General features: G+C 31.8%; 1 protein-coding gene across 2 annotated transcripts in view; it reads left to right on the top strand.

Annotated features, from left to right (window-relative positions):
- LOC139513357 (peroxisomal bifunctional enzyme-like) overlaps positions 1–11,757 on the top strand; it is a 28,471-nt gene extending 16,714 nt beyond the window's left edge. For both annotated transcript variants that reach the window (XM_071301761.1, XM_071301762.1), the window contains exons 10-18: positions 515–658; positions 1,081–1,200; positions 2,977–3,198; positions 4,302–4,404; positions 7,386–7,532; positions 8,305–8,429; positions 9,073–9,170; positions 9,863–9,972; positions 10,930–11,757. In XM_071301761.1, the coding sequence (XP_071157862.1) occupies positions 515–658; positions 1,081–1,200; positions 2,977–3,198; positions 4,302–4,404; positions 7,386–7,532; positions 8,305–8,429; positions 9,073–9,170; positions 9,863–9,972; positions 10,930–11,030 (1,170 nt within the window). In that variant the 3' untranslated portion in view covers positions 11,031–11,757. The remainder of the gene's footprint in view (positions 1–514; positions 659–1,080; positions 1,201–2,976; positions 3,199–4,301; positions 4,405–7,385; positions 7,533–8,304; positions 8,430–9,072; positions 9,171–9,862; positions 9,973–10,929) is intronic.
- Positions 11,758–18,987: the final 7,230 nt, after the last annotated feature.

Below are 18,987 nucleotides of genomic sequence, written 5' to 3'. Positions count from 1 at the left end.
AATGTGGTGCTATAAAATCAAGAATATAAAAAAAATATTTGTGTGTCTTATCTCCCTTTTTAAACTTCATGAAAACATGTTTTAGTTTAATATAATTTAAATAAGTTTTTAAGGATTAAGTTAAAAAATATTATTCTGTAACATGTAAAGAAAATGTCAAGGTCAAAAAGAATCCTTTTAAAACTTAAATTGGGCAATTTTTTTAATATCAATTAAAAAATTACTCCTTCACCATTCAAATTATTCTACAAAATTATGTATTGAAATTACAAGTTTTACTTAAAGAGTTCTGACCATGTTGGACCCTCATGGGTCATCAAGGTTGTTGAACACTAGCTATAGTAGTAAATATGAGGGGGAAAATAAAATATATAAGGATGGTATATATTTTCTCATTTAGAATTAATTCAATTGAGGATTTGATTGTGGTTCTTATAATAGCAGTTTGATAAAATTTCTGAATAGTTCAACAGGCTGATTTGATGAAACAAAATTAAATATATTTACTTTATAGTTTTTAGAAAATGGTGTGAAGACAATTCGAGGAATAATTGAAGGAAGTGTAAGATTAGGGAAAACACCTATGGCTGTAGCTCAGAAGGCAGCAACGTTACTAAAACCTACAATGAAATACGAAGATTTAGCAGATGTTGATTTGGTATGTGTATAATTTGACGGAGGAACTGTTGAAAAATTTGATTTAAGGGGTTAATAGGCTTTACACGATTTGAATTCAGGATGAGATAGGTACCATCAAGTGTAGCCTTTTTCCTTAGAAATAATTCAGTTTTACATTTGCTTCTGAAATGTTGAACAAATTTGTCTTTATAATAATTCTGTAGTAGTAAAAAGATTCTGTATAGTATAATAATTCTATAGAATTACAATAAAACATATCTCACAGTTTTATCTATGTAAAAAGGATAGCACTATAGCTTTGGAACTTAATCATATATAACACAAAAAAGTTTTTATTGTTTTTAAATTTTAAACCTAATTCAAGGTTCCTGGAAAGGGACACCAGATATAATATTTTTATGGTTATTTAACTTGTTTTCTCTTCATTATTTCATTTTACAGGTTATTGAAGCTGTATATGAAAATTTGAGTTTGAAAAGAGAAATATTTAGTAAGTTAGACAAGCTGTGCAAACCTACAACTCTGTTATGTAGTAACACATCTAGTCTAGACATAAATAGGGTAAGATTCTTATACTTTAAGTTCAGAAATTAATGCAATGTTTTTATAATTGCCAAAAATGTGACAGGGTTATAATCGCAATAATACATAATTTGAACTTGCATTTTGAATTTTTATGTCCCACCTACAATATTATAGGGGCATTATGTTTTCTGGTATGTGCGTCCATCTGTTCGTTCATTAGTCTGTCCTGATTTCGGTTATAGCTTTTGGTCAAGGTAGTTTTTGATGAAGTTGAAGTCCAATTAACTTAAAACTTGGTACACATGTTCCCAATGATATGATCTTTCAAATTTTAATGCCAAATTAGAGTTTTGACCCCAATTTTACGGTCCACTGAATATAGAAAATGATAGTGCAAGTTTCAGATTAAAGTTTTGGTCAAGGTAGTTTTTGATGAAGTTGAAGTTCAGGTGTAATACCACCATTGATTTTTCCCTATTAGTCTTTGTTAAATTGGCACTTTTAAATAAATTGTGCAGTATTTACCTCTATTTCAACCAAAGAAATACTTTGCATGTGTAAAGTTCAATCCTTTCCAGTGATACAGTGAAAATTTCACACTACATTTCATTGCATATAAGAAAGTAACCACCGCCGGAAGTAAACAACCCAATTTTTACACTGTTATTTACTGGTTACCTGCTTTGGTAACTATGTAACCTAAACGTTCCAAAATATTTTATAAGACCATCAAATAAAAAAAGAATGATTATTTCAGACATCCAACATACATATTTACGACTCAGAAAAATTTAAGTGCATTGAAATGCAGGGTTAATTTTCTACAACTGTCAAATTCAAGGGAATATTTTTTTGACCTACTTTCGTATGCAACCGGATGTGACGTACCATGATTTGGTGGTATTACATCTTCAATCAACTTGAAACTTAGTATACATGTTCCTTATGATATGATCTTTCTGATTTTGAATACCAAATAAGAGTTTTTTCCCCAATTTTACTGTCCATAAAACATAGAAGATGATAGTGCAAGTGGGGCATCGGTTTACTATGGACACATTCTTGTATTTATATGAATTAAACAGGAATTTTCTTAATATTGCAACAATTAAAATCACATTCAAGACTAAAATGACAAAATTGCAATAAAAAATGCACGCAATAATTTATAAATTTACAGTATTATTTTGTAGTATTGGGGAATGTTGAAATCTCTATCCTTTGTCTTCTGTCTTTCAGAAGACTTCATTATGTTTATAAGATTTAATGTGATACATAAAATAGATGAATAATAGGGAAAAAATCATACAAAGAAATAATTATCATTTGTAAGATATTTCTACTGTAAATAAAGACAACAGTAGTATACCTCTGTTCAATAGTCATAAATCGATTAAGTGAAAACAAATTCAGGGTACAAAGTAAGACCTAGAGTAGTCCTAGAGAAACACATCAACTATAAGAGGAAAACAATGGAACAACAAAAACACTGAACTACAAAAACAACAAACACCAACTTACATAGAAACAAACTATTTGATAGTAACTGCCATGTTCCTCACTTGGTACAGAACATTTTAAGAAAAAATTGTGGATTGAACCTGGTTTTATGGCTAGTCAAACCTCCTACTTATATGGTAGTGTAATGTAGGCATACAGACATTTGTATCTATTTTTCTCCTTGAACTGTTAAATGATAATAACACTTTGATTGAGTATTTTTTCAATACTCTCAGATATTCAGATATCATCCACTAATTGACTTCTGAGATCTAAAGATCAGAATTTGCAATTTTGTTTTTTCTTTTTCAGATTGGAACTGCTACAAATCGAGGAGACAAAGTAGCAGGAATGCATTTCTTTGCCCCTGCTTATTACATGAGATTATTAGAGAATATATATAGTACTGAGACTTCACCAGCTACTGTAGCTACTATCATGGATGTTGGAAGGAAAATTGGAAAAGTTTCTGTACTGGTTAAATCTTGCCAAGGATTCCTAGCCAATAGGATGAGAGGTCCCTTAAGTGTTGAGGTTTGTTATAATTGGTTCCACATATTTCACAGCTTGAATAAATTTGTTCAGACATTTGAGTCTTACATTTTAAAAATTATAAATAGCTATAAATATACATTTATTTCCTGTGTCTGAAGGAGAAATGAAGATTAAATTTCTTAAAAAATCCTATTTTACAAGGGCATTGCTTTGGGATAATATAACTTTTCAAGGATGAACCAATGCTCATATCTTCCTTAGCCAAAGGAAATAAAGGTTTTATTCCACTGCCTATACTTCATATATGTCAGTTTAAGGGACAAATTATGGTATACCGTTGTCCGTCCGTACCTGCGTCCTGTCCATCTGTCCATCCATCTGTCCATCTATCTGTCCGTCCATCGTCAATATGTCAGACATTAACTCAAAAAACCTTCGGCGGATTCGCTTGAAACTTTGGTGAATTGTTCATATCTATTGACATGAGCTACCTTTCATTTTTGATAGATTTATGATTTTATGTTTCTGAGTAAAGGGCTTGTATTCATTACCAAAAGGGGGATTTTCAAGTTTTCTGACAATAATTCAAAAACGCTTTCACCAATTTGAAAGAATATATTATATTTATTGATATGAGCTCCCTTTCAATTTTAATTAATTGTCGATTTTATGTTTCTGATTTATGTGGTATGCACAGCTGTATTTTTAAATTCCTAAACATAAGACATGAAATTACAAAACTAAACAGGACATTAAAAATGATAATCAATACCGATGAAAAATTTTATTATTTATTCTTTTTGTTTGATTTTAAGATCTAAAGTAATTATGAAAACAAATTTAGAAGTACTATACTACCACTTAAAAACCTGTTAAAAATGTTGTAAACTGTGCGTTATGTCCAATATGGAAGTCCCAACGTTCAGAATGGAATATGAGATTTTGTTTTACATCACAATTTTAAAAATATTGATTACACTATCAATATGTATATACATTGGAATGATATAATATAATATTATTCAAACAAGAAATATAGAAAAAAATAACAAAAACTCATGCATTTTTTTACCAGTTTTATTTAAATTGATTTCTATATTTGTCCTGCAACTAAAACGGGACAGAAATTTATTTGATTTTAGGCTTATTTTCTGCTTGAGGAAGGTTCTACACCACAAGAAGTCGATAGTGTTCTGGAAAATTTAGGAATGCCAATGGGACCATTTAAAACTGGGGATCTCTCAGGTAATGACTCTTTACATAGATTAAGATTCAATATTTTAAAACTGACAGCCAGTACTTAATGGAAATCAAGGTAATGTTCAAATTTACCTACATGGTTCCTTCGACGTTGTACGTTTCCGCAAATTGGCATTACTTTTCCGGGGAAAAAAAGATGACGTTTCCGCAAATAATTATTCCGGAAAAAAGGAATTATTACTTTTCTGCAAATAATTAAGGAATACCTATAATGCTATTATAAAAGCATTCTTCACTCATGTCTGTTAGCAAGTAAGCCAAACCAAAGATTTCTCAATGGAGTTTAACTAATCCGAGTCAACTAGTTAAATCTAGTAAATTGTAGATATAAGATCAGAACATTTTCTTTATTAAAAAGATAAAATGAATAATTTATCTAATATATATTCAAATATTTATAATTTACCAAGAAAACTTTCGGAAAAGCAATTAATAAACGTAGTATTGGGACTTTGAAAAATTAGCGGAAATGCAATACGCCCGGTTCCTTACCTTAAGTTTTATAGAAAATTTAATTTTTTAATGTTTTATTAAATAGTATAATATCACAGAACCTTATGACAGTAGCAGTTTATACACAATATCAGGATAAAAAACACAGAACCTTATGACAGTAGCAGTTTATACACAATATTAGGATAAAAACACAGAACCTTATGACAGTAGCAATTTATACACAATATTAGGATAAAAACACAGAACCTTATGACAGTAGCAATTTATACACAATATTAGGATAAAAACACAGAACCTTATGACAGTAGCAGTTTATACACAATATCAGGATAAAAAACACAGAACCTTATGACAGTAGCAGTTTATACACAATATTAGGATAAAAACACAGAACCTTATGACAGTAGCAATTTATACACAATATTAGGATAAAAACACAGAACCTTATGACAGTAGCAATTTATACACAATATTAGGATAAAAACACAGAACCTTATGACAGTAGCAGTTTATACACAATATCAGGATAAAAAACACAGAACCTTATGACAGTAGCAATTTATACACAATATCAGGATAAAAAACACAGAACCTTATGACAGTAGCAGTTTATACACAATATTAGGATAAAAACACAGAACCTTATGACAGTAGCAATTTATACACAATATTAGGATAAAAACACAGAACCTTATGACAGTAGCAATTTATACACAATATTAGGATAAAAACACAGAACCTTATGACAGTAGCAGTTTATACACAATATCAGGATAAAAAACACAGAACCTTATGACAGTAGCAATTTATACACAATATCAGGATAAAAAACACAGAACCTTATGACAGTAGCAGTTTATACACAATATCAGGATAAAAAACACAGAACCTTATGACAGTAGCAGTTTATACACAATATCAGGATAAAAAACACAGAACCTTATGACAGTAGCAGTTTATACACAATATTAGGATAAAAACACAGAACCTTATGACAGTAGCAATTTATACACAATATTAGGATAAAAACACAGAACCTTATGACAGTAGCAATTTATACACAATATTAGGATAAAAACACAGAACCTTATGACAGTAGCAGTTTATACACAATATCAGGATAAAAAACACAGAACCTTATGACAGTAGCAATTTATACACAATATCAGGATAAAAAACACAGAACCTTATGACAGTAGCAATTTATACACAATATCAGGATAAAAAACACAGAACCTTATGACAGTAGCAGTTTATACACAATATTAGGATAAAAACACAGAACCTTATGACAGTAGCAATTTATACACAATATTAGGATAAAAACACAGAACCTTATGACAGTAGCAATTTATACACAATATTAGGATAAAAACACAGAACCTTATGACAGTAGCAGTTTATACACAATATCAGGATAAAAAACACAGAACCTTATGACAGTAGCAATTTATACACAATATCAGGATAAAAAACACAGAACCTTATGACAGTAGCAATTTATACACAATATCAGGATAAAAAACACAGAACCTTATGACAGTAGCAATTTATACACAATATTAGGATAAAAAACACAGAACCTTATGACAGTAGCAGTTTATACACAATATTAGGATAAAAAACACAGAACCTTATGACAGTAGCAGTTTATACACAATATTAGGATAAAAAACACAGAACCTTATGACAGTAGCAGTTTATACACAACAGAACCTTATGACAGTAGCAGTTTATACACAACAGAACCTTATGACAGTAGCAGTTTATACACAATATAAGGATAAAAACACAGAACCTTATGACAGTAGCAGTTTATTCACAATATTAGGATAAAAACACAGAAGAAATAAGTAGAATACTTTCTATGAAATGAACTTGGTGTTGAAAGAAACTAAAGTTGTTCATTTCTATGCTATTGGTTTGTTTTTGAGAGTTGTCTCATTGGAAAGCATACCACATCTTCTTAAAATTATATTAGCCATTCAGGCTGTGAACGATTTTGGTACTGATCTATTTTGCTTACTTCACAAAACCCAGATTTAGATTTTCCCCATACTACAAAGCCATTGATATGAAAATAAGGAGATGGTGTGATTATGGTGATAAACTTTTTTTTTCCCAGAAAGAATTAAAAGGTGTGATGTTCATATTCATACAATACCGTTTGAGAATCTAAAAAACTTTTATTATAGCCATCATTTCAAAAGAGTTGTATATTCTTTTTTTTTTCTTTTTTTTCATAGATTTAAGATATGCAAAGACTTTTTCATTTAAGATTTCATTATCTGTATACGCCATCTATGATTATAAAATAGCAGTATAATTTGGCAATTTAACCCAATTAGTACCGGTAACTTGATCAAAGCCAGTTGATCCATACATTTAAAATTAGGTTTTTCAAAACAAGCATGGTAAAATCTATGTTTTTCGACAAAATATAAAACATTTATCTGAGGGAATTAATACTGATGATCCATCCATCTGAAAGTTTATTGGTTTTGTTGTAGGACTTGATATTGGTTATAAGATACAGACAGAGTTGGCGAAATCAAAGGGTGTAGAATTAACTGCCGATTCTAAGTTTCTGATGGGAGAGAGAATATCCACATTGACAAGGACAATGTATGATAAGGGAAGACTTGGAAGAAAAACAGGTTATTTGTGCTTAAATTATCTGGAAAAATATACAATGTTAAATACTGTATAAAATATATTGTTAATGGACAGCCATATACCATACTAAATGTGGTTGTTTATTGTGTAGGCTCCTTACTTCCATGTCAAACAGAAAAAAATCCAAACACACACAAAGATATAACAGTCATACACTTAAAAAAGATGAAATGAATATGATGTAGAATGCTCAGCAAAATTAATTTTTATAGTTATTCAAGTCCCACATTAAAAAATATACAAAAAGTTTCTGGTAAAAATATTACCCTTGGTATTTTCTACATTTGTCCTTTTGATTTGATTTCACAATTTTTTTTCATTTTTAAGAACTAATTTTGAGCATCTGCTTGATTTACTGGATGAAAAGATAAAAAAAAAGAATCTGTGTATCCTAAAAACTACTTAAAATATATAAACATAAGTTCTATTATGTCAATATCTTGTGAAATAAATCTTTTGGAGACACAGCTGTTGAATATTTCCATATAATGTTTTATTTAAATATTTTTCTCTCATAGAGAAATGCAGTTTATGTTTTCCCTTACTTTATTTTTTCTATTTTGCCTGATAATGTCATCATGGTTTTTTCTTAATAATCCCCGAAAAGTCACTGAAACAAATATGATTGAATTATGTTTTATGGTTACCTACATAACAAATTTTAATGTGAATGGTATAAAGATAACTTAATATAGGTTTTACAAAATTTCTCTTCTTAAAAGGTTATTCAAACTTATTTATCTGTCAAATTAGGAAAAGGTTGGTATAGGTATGAGAAGCCAGGAGGAAAGTTAGCTACCCCTGACGAGGAAGTAATGGAACTTATAAAGGATCACTGTATGAAGGCTGGAATACAAAGGAGAAATATATCAACTCAGGTAAAAATATGCAGTATAATTTTTTGTATGAGTAATCTGTCAACTTTTAACATAAAAATCATAGAACTTTTAAATAAGTTGAAAATCATCAACCAGGAAGACCAATACCTTCTTAATTTTTGTAATTTCTTTATTGTAGCAGAAATCTAAACACAGGTTATTTATAGTATTAAAACATGTCATTTTGTATAGCAAGGAAAAGTTGTAATCTACTTTAAAACATCTACATGGAAATATTATCCCCTATCTGACAATACAAAAGTAGTCTGGAAACAACTATCAAATTTACAACATATTTATAATGATATGGATTCATTATTACTTGTGGGGTAGCAATTTTTGTGGATTTCTTGGGTTTAAGATGAGCCTAGAATTTGAATGTTCAAGAAATAATAAAAAAAATATTCTATAGGCTTGTAAGCAGACTTTTTGGCAAGTCATGAAATGAAATATTTAAGAAAATATCAATTTTCCTCATATCATACATAATGTTACTCAAGAAAATAAAAGAATCCCCAGTGTAAAACTGTTGCCTTTATTTAAACCAGTACAGAATCTATAAGCAAATGAATTTTGTTTTTAATATAACCATGTCTTGTTATTTTATTCTTATAAAATGAAAAGTTAATGATACTGTTTGCAGGAAATTTTAGAAAGATTAGTGTATTCATGTATCAATGAAGGATTTAAGATATTAGAAGAAGGTGTTGCTGCCACTCCCGAGGACATTGATATTTCCTGGTAAGATATAAAAAAATATAATAGACTCATTGTAGTGGGTATGAATTATGAAAATAAGTTGTGGAATGATTGCCAATGAGACAGTTCTCCAAAAAAAAAAATGCCACAGAAATTAACAACTATGCTGCCTTCCACAATGAGCAAAGCCCATACCAATAAGTCAGCAATATAAGGCCCAGAAATGACAAATGGGAAACAATTCAAATGAGAAAATTAACAGCCTAATTTACTTTAAATAAAATAAATGAATAACAAATATGTTACACAGTAACAAACGGCAACCACTAAATTACAGACTCCTGACTTGGGACAGGCACATACCGAATGTGGCAGGGTTAAACATGTTTAAAGGAACCATTCTCCCTTACCTGGTAGTTTAACAGTACAAAATAAGAAAACAGTAAGGAAAAAGTTATCAAGCAAATTAAGGTAATCAAGATAAAAAGTTTCTTACTTATTTCTTTAAGGTATTGAAAAAATGGTTTTTGTCAAGTGACAATATAAACCATTTTCATTGGCAATCATACCACATCTTTTATTTAACATTAACCAAAAATATAAGGAAAATGAAAGAATGGTTAAATACAAAGAAATTTTAGATGATGAAAAGTTAATACTACACTATTTTAAGTCATAAACTAATTTTCATATTTATATTTTTCATATAAATATAGAGTTTGTATTATTTTAAGGATATATGGATTTTCCTGGCCAAAGTATTTAGGTGGACCAATGTATTATGCCAACAAAATAGGATTAGACAAAATTTACCAAAGAATTTGTTATTATCACGAAAATTTTCGTAAGTATATATGCTTGTAAACAAAAGCTTTAAAATTTGAAACTCATTTACCAGTTGATAAAGTTGTAAGTTATGTTATTTAAGGATTTATCATCATAATCAAAGAGAAAATGTTATATTTAAAGTTTCTATGTAAGTGCTAACTTGGATTTCTTTGTATGCGAAAGATTTATTGCCAAAAAAAATGAAACCTTAATCCAGAATGAGTTACTCTTTGTCATCATGGTCATGCAATATAAATTTATTCAATGGGACCTTTAAATTTCTCCTTGAAAGCCAATCTTTGATTGATTAATATAGCTGAACAAAAGAATTTAAATGCATATACCATACTAAATAAGGACACACAAAACTGCATTTGATATTGTATTTATTCAGAATCAACAAATTAGTTTATACTATGGGAATGTTGACTGCATTGGCAATTTGCTTTATCAGTCCAAAGTTTTATCACTATAAAATCATAATAAATGGATATATTTAATTTGCAGTAAGCACTAATCATTACTTTTTCATAATCTTTTATAAATGTTTAATTTTTCAACTTGTTCATTAACACTGACTATTAACGCAAAAAGTTATTTCTGGCATAAAATTTTGACATGTTCTTATGAACATTTGTGCTTTTCAAATTTTTCATACTTTAAAGTTGATGTGAAAAAGTAAATTAACAAAAATACTGAAATCGTTATCAAATGGGAAAATCAATGGAAAACAATTTTCATATTACTGACTTGTTACAGGCATTTCTTTACGTAAAACATGGTGGATTAAACCTGATTTTATAGCTAGCTATACCTCTCCCACGTATGACAGTGACATACAATTAGAGACTTGAGACTATGACTACAGGCTAAAATGGCTTAGTGCTGGCACATAAAGAAAATTCTGGATACAACAATTTGCAAGAATCAATTTAAATGGTTTTGACTATTATTCTTCTTTTTTAATTGACAGCTTACAGTAGTCATTGGATACCAAGTAGATTGTTACAGAAATTGAGTGAGAACAAGGTACCAATGAGTCAATGGTGTTCAGAAATGGACAGCAAATTGTAAAATAATCATTGAGCATCACTCAGCAATAGACAGAAATCTGATGTTAAAATGTTTTATATAAACAAATAGTTATTACTACAGCATTCCATGGACTTACTTTAATTCTTATTGAAAAAAAAGCTATTTGTTTGTGCTACAACAAATAAAATATTAAAATCAGCATTGTGTTCATACTAAAATGATTTAGAAATAGTTGATGGTTCTTGTATACAGTTTTCCATACTATGAATGATAGAACTGTAAAATTTAAAAGGATATGGTTTTCTAAATTATTTTGGTCAACATAAATAAAACAATTAATGTTGCTAAAAAATTATGAATCGAAGACATTTACACTCTAATAAAGCTATGGAAAATCAAGAGAGAACGTTGTCAAAATTTAAATAGCTAATATCTTGAAAACAAGCACATTGACCTATATTATATTTTTGCTCTCTGGGTTCCTTTATTTAGTCACTACCAATGTATTCTAGTGTTATGAAAAACTTGTTATTTTGAAACTGAGAAGTAAACTTCCTTCATTATGGTAAATTACCTCTTACAGACCAAAATATGATAAAAAATTGCATAAAATTTTATGAACAAACTATGTTATAGATTTCAGATTGCGTATTGATATTTATATTTTTATAACTGTGATGCAATAATATTCTTGTTGATGTTTCTGATGTATATTGTTTTTTATTGATTTATAGAATATATATTATACAGAAATATTTTTTTGAAAGTTGTTGATGTTTTTGATGTTCGTTGTTTTATATAAGTGGTACACAGAATTATGATACAGAACTAATTGTGTTTGTTTGTCAGGTGCATACAATTTTGGTTGCACTTTTCTCAAGAACCACAAGTCAAAACTTCCTGTAAGAATAAGGAGAAGAAAAGATGTGGTTTTTGCGAATGAGATGGATTTCAACCGGAGCTCAAATGACATCCAAGTCAATATGTATAGGTCACTGTACAGACTTCAACAATGAACAAAACCCATATGACATAGTAACATAACACTGTGATGCATTTTCAGGCTCATTTCTCATCCACCTAATTTTTATTAAATTCTTGGATGTTCTTTCAGGGAATGGCCATGTACAAAATTTTAATCACATGATTTCAGGTTATGTTAGGTTTACTACAAATGAAGGCTTTGTGAGATTTAAAATCAACCATTATATGAGCATGCTAAACTGTGTAATGCATTTTTAAATCCATCACTCATTAACATCCTGTTACTGAACACTTTTAGCTGGAGTTTCAAAAGGTGAAGTAAGCTATTCTCATCACTTGGCATCCATTTAGTTTTACACAAGAATGTTCTAGCTGAAATGTCTTAATTGCTTTAATGACCATGATTGATTTAATGTTGAAAGTCTTAAAATCAGAGATAAGGTTTTTACCTCAAGTATCACATAAACTTATTATTGTCTATAATCAATGAGAATAATGTTAAGGTCTTTCCCCTCTCTTCCAGATTAACATGCAGACAGACATGTTCACTTAACAATCATTCCATATACCAAATAGTGTTGACCTTTTGTTTATACAGACAAAAGCATGGAAAATTAACACTGACCAATGTTACTCGAACATGAGGTTAAGGTCAGATGATACATATTTAACCAGGAAAACTTAAGGCTGACTAATAAACTATGAAAATGAGGTCAAGAAGTACACTGCCACACAGACATGTTTACCTTACAATCCATGGAACAAGGTCAAGAAAGATGATACCTGCCAGACAGACATGTACTAGAAACAATCATGCAATATACCTAATATTGCTGACATATTGCTCATTATATAGTATTTGAACAGGAGTGCACATTCTGAAATGTCACCTGCTTTACTGACCATGATAATGTTATGTAAGGGTCTGAAAGATAAATGGTCAACTTCAAGTAATGCATTGCCCTATGAACCTTGAAAATGAGGACAAGGTCAGATGCTACATAGCAAACATGCACACCTTAAAATTATTAATTGCACCAACTTTAGTTGACCTATTGCTTTCAGCAAGGATTTGTATAGTACAAATCCTTGCTTTCAGTATCTGTGAAACAAACCCAACCTTGAAATTTTTACATTGAGCAATCCACACTGAAAATGAGGTCAGAGTCAAATGAACCCTGCTAGAAAGACACATACACTTAACAATCATTCCACACACCAAATATAATTGACATTTTGCTTATTCTCTATCTGTATGGGTACGTCGTAGTTACCAATTCTGGCTTTTATACAATGGGAGTGAAGGCGTCGTCGATTTATTGACGTTTCGCGAGAGCAGATTTAAAGCTCTCTACACTAGTTGCGCGAACAATAGTGTCTTCTAGATGGTTCCAATTTACTATTGTGGACACAAAGAATGAATTTGAATGTTGCGGTGTTTTGCTGGTAGGAATGTCAAAACACCTGGTATTGTTCCTCACTTGTTTTTCAACAATGTTTGTGGCTTGGTAGTTGTCAAACTTTTTAGCTGTGATGTTTCGTCTTGGTCTTGCTGATTTGAGGAAGTCGTCTGGATCAATAGCAGGTACCAGCCCCTCAACCACCTTGTACATAAATATAAGCTTTTGGCTCGTGCGTCTCAATTGTAGTTCCTGTAGTTCTAATTTTGTAAGCATGTTTGTTATGCAGCCATCTTCTCTAGTTCTGTAATCGCCTGTTATAAAGCGTGCTGCTTGTCTTTGTATTCTTTCTAGCTTGTTTGAGTCTACAATACTGTAGGGGTCCCATACTGTTGCTGCATATTCCATTGTAGATCTTACTAAGGAAATGTAAGCAGTTTTCTTACATTCCTGTGGGCAGTATCGTAAATTTCTTCTGAGGAAGCCTAGGGTTGAGTTAGCCTTTTTGGCAACGTTTGTTATATGCGTGCTCCACTTCAGGTCTTCTGATATCTGCACTCCTAGGTATGGGTTGCTCTGAACTTGTTGGAGTATGTGGCCGTTGAGTGTATAGAATCTCTGGCTTTTGTTCTTTATGCTTAGTATGTAGCATTTCTTTGCGTTGAATCGCATACCCCATTTATTTGCCCAGTCTTCTAGGCTAGCTAGGTCTTCTTGTAGCATTTTGTGATCTTTCTCTGTTTTGATGGTTCTGTATAATAGACAGTCATCGGCGAACAGCCGTACTGATGATTTGGCAGTGTCCGGGAGGTCATTTATATGACATAGGAAAAGTAATGGTCCTAGAACTGTTCCCTGTGGAACACCTGAGTCCACTTTGACTTCTTCCGACTGTTCTCCCTCTACTACTACTTTCATCGTTCTCTGTGTCAGAAACATATTTAGCCAGTTGTTTAGTTGTCCTCGAATTCCGTATTCTCCCATTTTTGATAATAATTTGTTGTGTGGTACTGTATCAAAGGCTTTTGAAAAGTCCAGGATTGCGATATCAGTTTGTAGTCCGGCGTCAAATGCTTTCATGAAGTCATGTAAGGTGACTAATAGTTGTAGCCAGATCGGAATCCATGGTTGAGTGATGTTAAGACTCTGTGCTTTTCAAGATGTTTGAGGATGTGCTTGCATATGATATGTTCTAATAGTTTGCAAGGTACCGATGTTAATGAGACTGGTCTATAGTTTTCTGCAGCGTGTTTGTCTCCTTTTTTGAATACACACGAGATGTTTGCGTTTAGCCAGTCTTCGGGTAGTATGCCAGTGTCTATTGATGTTTGGAAGATGGCAGTAAGTCCTGGTGCTATTTCTGTGGCACATTCTTTAAGTATTTTGTTTGGTATACCATCTGGTCCAGATGCTTTCGATGGATTTACATCTTTGAGTAGTTTTTCTAGTCCTTTTGTGGTAATAAGTAGATTTGGTATTGTTTCCAGTATGTATTTTGTTGTTTTTGGAATTGATGTTGATTTGTCAATTGTGAATACGGATCTAAATTGTTGGATTAAAATTTCTGCCTTTCCTTTGCTGTCGCTGACTAATTTCCCCTTGTCTTTTAAAGGTGATACACCAATGTTGTCTGTTTTCCTGGATTTGATGTACTTCCAGAATGGCTTTGTATTGTTTGTTTCTAGGCCTTTGATGATAGTATCATTGATGTATGTGTATTCTGCTTTCCTGACTTGCCGCTTTACTTCTTTTTGGAACTGTCTGTAGTTTGACCACTTTTTAGTTTTCTTAGCTTGTTGGTATAGCCGCTGTTTCTTTTTGAAGAGTTTTCTAATTTTGTGGTTTATCCAGGGCAAGTTGTTCTTAGAGCGGATTTCTTTTGATGGGATGTGTTTGTCCATACTTTGAAAGAGTTCTTTCTTAAAGGTGTCGCTCATTTCTTGAACGTTTGTTCCACGATCCTGCATGTGTCGGAGTTTTGTTGATGTTATTGAAATCTCCTCTTTAATAGTGTTCCAGTTTGCCTTTGAGTATATATAGCACTTCCTGGGTTTGCTACGTTGGTAATAAGGTTTGGTGTCACAGTCTGTAACAATCATTTCGTGGTCTGATATGCCAGGTGTGTTTTTGCGATGTTTTGACAAGTGATGGATTTGTGGTTAATACTATGTCAAGGAGGTTGTCTTCTCTTGTTGGTTGTTCATGGATTTGAGTGAGTTGGTATGATGATGTTATTTCCATGAGTTTCGTTTGTATCTCCTTATCACTTGAGTTATTTGGTACTGACATTGATTCCCAGTTTATGTCAGGGCAGTTAAAATCTCCAGTTAGCATGATGTTGGTGTTTGAATTTGCTATCATTTGTAAAGATTTTTCTAGTTCATCTAGGCATTTCATATTCCTGTGTGGCATATAGAATGACCCAATAAGCAGTTCTTTTTTGCCTTTAAGGTGTATTTTTACCCATTCTATCTCACAATTGGTGACTAGACTAGACTGTTCAACTGATATGATATCTTTATGGACCAAGATAAAGACTCCCCCTCCAAGTGTTCCCCTGTCGTTCCTGTAGGCATAGTAGCCATCTGGGAATACTTCGCTCGATTTGATAGCGTCTTTTGTGCTGGTTTTCCCGGGTTTTTTTCCTTTGAGCCAGGATTCTGTACCACAGATGATGTCAGGTTTTATGTAATTAATGGCTGCTTTAAATTCTGAAGTCTTGTCTTTTATACTTCGGCAATTGACGGTTAGAATTCTCAAGTTCCTTTTCTCGTTCAAGTTAAATACATTACTGCCTTGTGTTCTACTTTTGTTACTGCAATTTTTGGTATTATTTGTTGTTGAGGATTGAGCTTTTAGTCTTGGGCTGCTGGTCTTTAGCGGACTAAATATGCTTGATGACACAGATTCGAATGAGATATCATGTGTGAGTGGTTCATAGTAGTTTGATGTGTTTAGTTCATAGCTGTGAAATGTAAAAGATGACACATTTATACTTTCGCATTTACAACAGTGCCATTGTACGTTTGATCTTTGTAGAAGTTCATAGTCAACTGTACAGAGTTCAATACATGATCTATGGTGCCATATGTCACAATCATCGCAACAAACCCCATCGCACTTCCATGTTACTGGGTGGTCACATAGTCCACATGGGTATATGCTCTGTTGTTTCCCTCTTGGCCCAGGGTTTAGTTCTATATCGCCTCTAATATGAGTAATAATAGTGTGAGGTGTTGTTTCACAGTTGTTGTTGTTGGTAGTGTGATTGGTCTTCTGCCTGTTGTTGACATGTTCTTATTTAGTACACAGGTAAGTAGTTGTTGATGTTCCCATGTTTTACTGGTTGTTAAGTTTGTTCCGATATTGTACAGCAAGCTTGCATTTGATGCATGACCAATGAACTATAAAATGAGGTTAAGGTCAGTTGTTACCTACAAGTCAGACATGTTTAAATCACAATCATTCCACACACCAAATATGATTGACTTATTGGCTATAGTATTCGAGTATTTTGCGGTCGTATATTGGTATCACATTGTCGTAATCAGTGTCTGAAAAGACAGATGGTTTCCGGATAATAACTTTAGTATAAGTAAAAAGAAATCAATAAAATTTTAACACAATGTTTATAACCACAAAAGGAAGGTTGGGATTGATTTTGGGGGTTATGGTCCCATAGGTTTAGGAATTAGGGGACCAAAACATACATTTATCTAGTTTCAGGACAATTAGTTGCAATTGCTCTGAAATTGTACCACAATGTTCATACTATTAAGTAGAAGGTTGGGATTTATTTTAAGGGTTATGGGGCAAACAGTCTAGAAAGTAAGGGCCAACCAGATGCTCCGCAGGGCGCAGCTTTATATGACTGCAGAGGTCAAAACCCTGCACAATTAGCCTGAATTAGGGCAAGTATGGACCCAACATTCAAGCTTGATACAGCTCTGAATTTGGATTGAGATTAAATAGTTGACACAGCAAAGGTTTCTGACACAGAATGAATGTGGTCTAGTGAACTTAAAATTTATTTTTGTTGCTTTTGAGCAATACACTATGCTGCTGAAGATTAATCCCCTTAAAAAAATATTTGAAGAAAAATTCTTTTTTATTTCTAAACTCTGATTTGAGAAAAGTTTTACCACCACCCAAATTTTTGTTCACCTCCCTCGATTCCTTATTCCATAAATAATAACAATTCAAATTCTAATGTAGTTGGCAACAATAACTCATTTCTTATAATTTAATTCTAAATTCCATTTTAAACCGTAGAAAACCTTGAATAAACGTTGATAACGTGACGGTCACATGACTAAATTATGTCTATGGTCTGATAACAAAATAACGTCAGCCAATCAGGAGATGCGTTACATCCAAAATTAAATTATTAAAATATAAAATAACAGTCAAAATTAATATTAATTAACAGCAACTTCTAAAAATAAATTTAAAGCTACACATCTCATTTCTTAATACATAATTTTCAATCAGTGTAAGGGAGGTAATAAAGTAATCAAACATATATTTAACAGTGTTCTTTACATTTTAATTGGATAACCTCCCCTTCACTACTTTTAAATTGTCTAAATTGTCCTTTAACCAGAAAAAACCTAGTTTTCCCCTTTGTTTGTCCCTTATTGCTTGGTGATTTGAACCATAACCCCCCATAAACATCCCTTTGTAGTATGGAAACTTGTGGTATAATTTGAGAGAGATTTATACACTTAAACATAAGTTATTGACTGAAAACTACAAAAATGCTTATTTGGGCCCCTTAATTGGCCCCTCACTCATTGAAACCCCTCTTGGAGCTAGAACCCTAAAACTCAATTCCAGCCTTTCCTTTGTAGTAAGAAGCCTTGTAGTATAATGTCGGAAACCTTTGCTGTGTCAACTATTTAATTACAATTCAATTTCAGAGCTGTATCAAGCCTGAATGTTGTGTCCATACTTGCCCCAACTGTCCAGGGTTTGACCTCTGCAGTCATATAAAGCTGTGCCCTGCAGAGCATCTGGTTTTATATAGATCAGAATAGGTTTTCCTATTTGAATAGTTTTGCACTAGTCAATTTGGGGCTGTTTAAAGCTTGCTGTTTTATGTGATCCAAGGCTCTGTGTTGAAGGCTGTACTTTGACCTATAATTGTTAACTTTTTATACATTGTGACATGGATGGAGATTTCTCTTATTGGAACTCATACCATATCTTTTTATCTATATCAAACATATAAAGTCAACCTTTATCACTGATCAATAATGAGGGTGTTCGCCATGTAGAAACCCATATACCAAATATAGTTATCCTATTACTCATAATAAGTAAGAAATTCACACAAAAAAAACCCCACCTTTATTTCAACCAGTCGCTGAATCTTCTGATGCCAAATGACAAATGAAATAAGATGATGATTTTTATACAGGGTTTTCTAAACATTATGGCTGCAATAGATGATGCGAAAATGAAATGCATTTGATCTTAAACATACATTTGTAGCTCCTTGCTGTGAAATAACCAAACAAATCCAATAAGAAAATAATTTGTCATATATTCAACTACTCAACAACAACTGGAAGGTTTGTAAATGCAGTAAAATGACTGAATCTAACATTCAG

Source organism: Mytilus edulis, chromosome 2 (genome assembly GCF_963676685.1).
Source record: "Mytilus edulis chromosome 2, xbMytEdul2.2, whole genome shotgun sequence".
In the NCBI taxonomy this organism is placed as follows: domain Eukaryota; kingdom Metazoa; phylum Mollusca; class Bivalvia; order Mytilida; family Mytilidae; genus Mytilus; species Mytilus edulis.
This window is presented reverse-complemented; position numbering and strand designations above follow the sequence as displayed.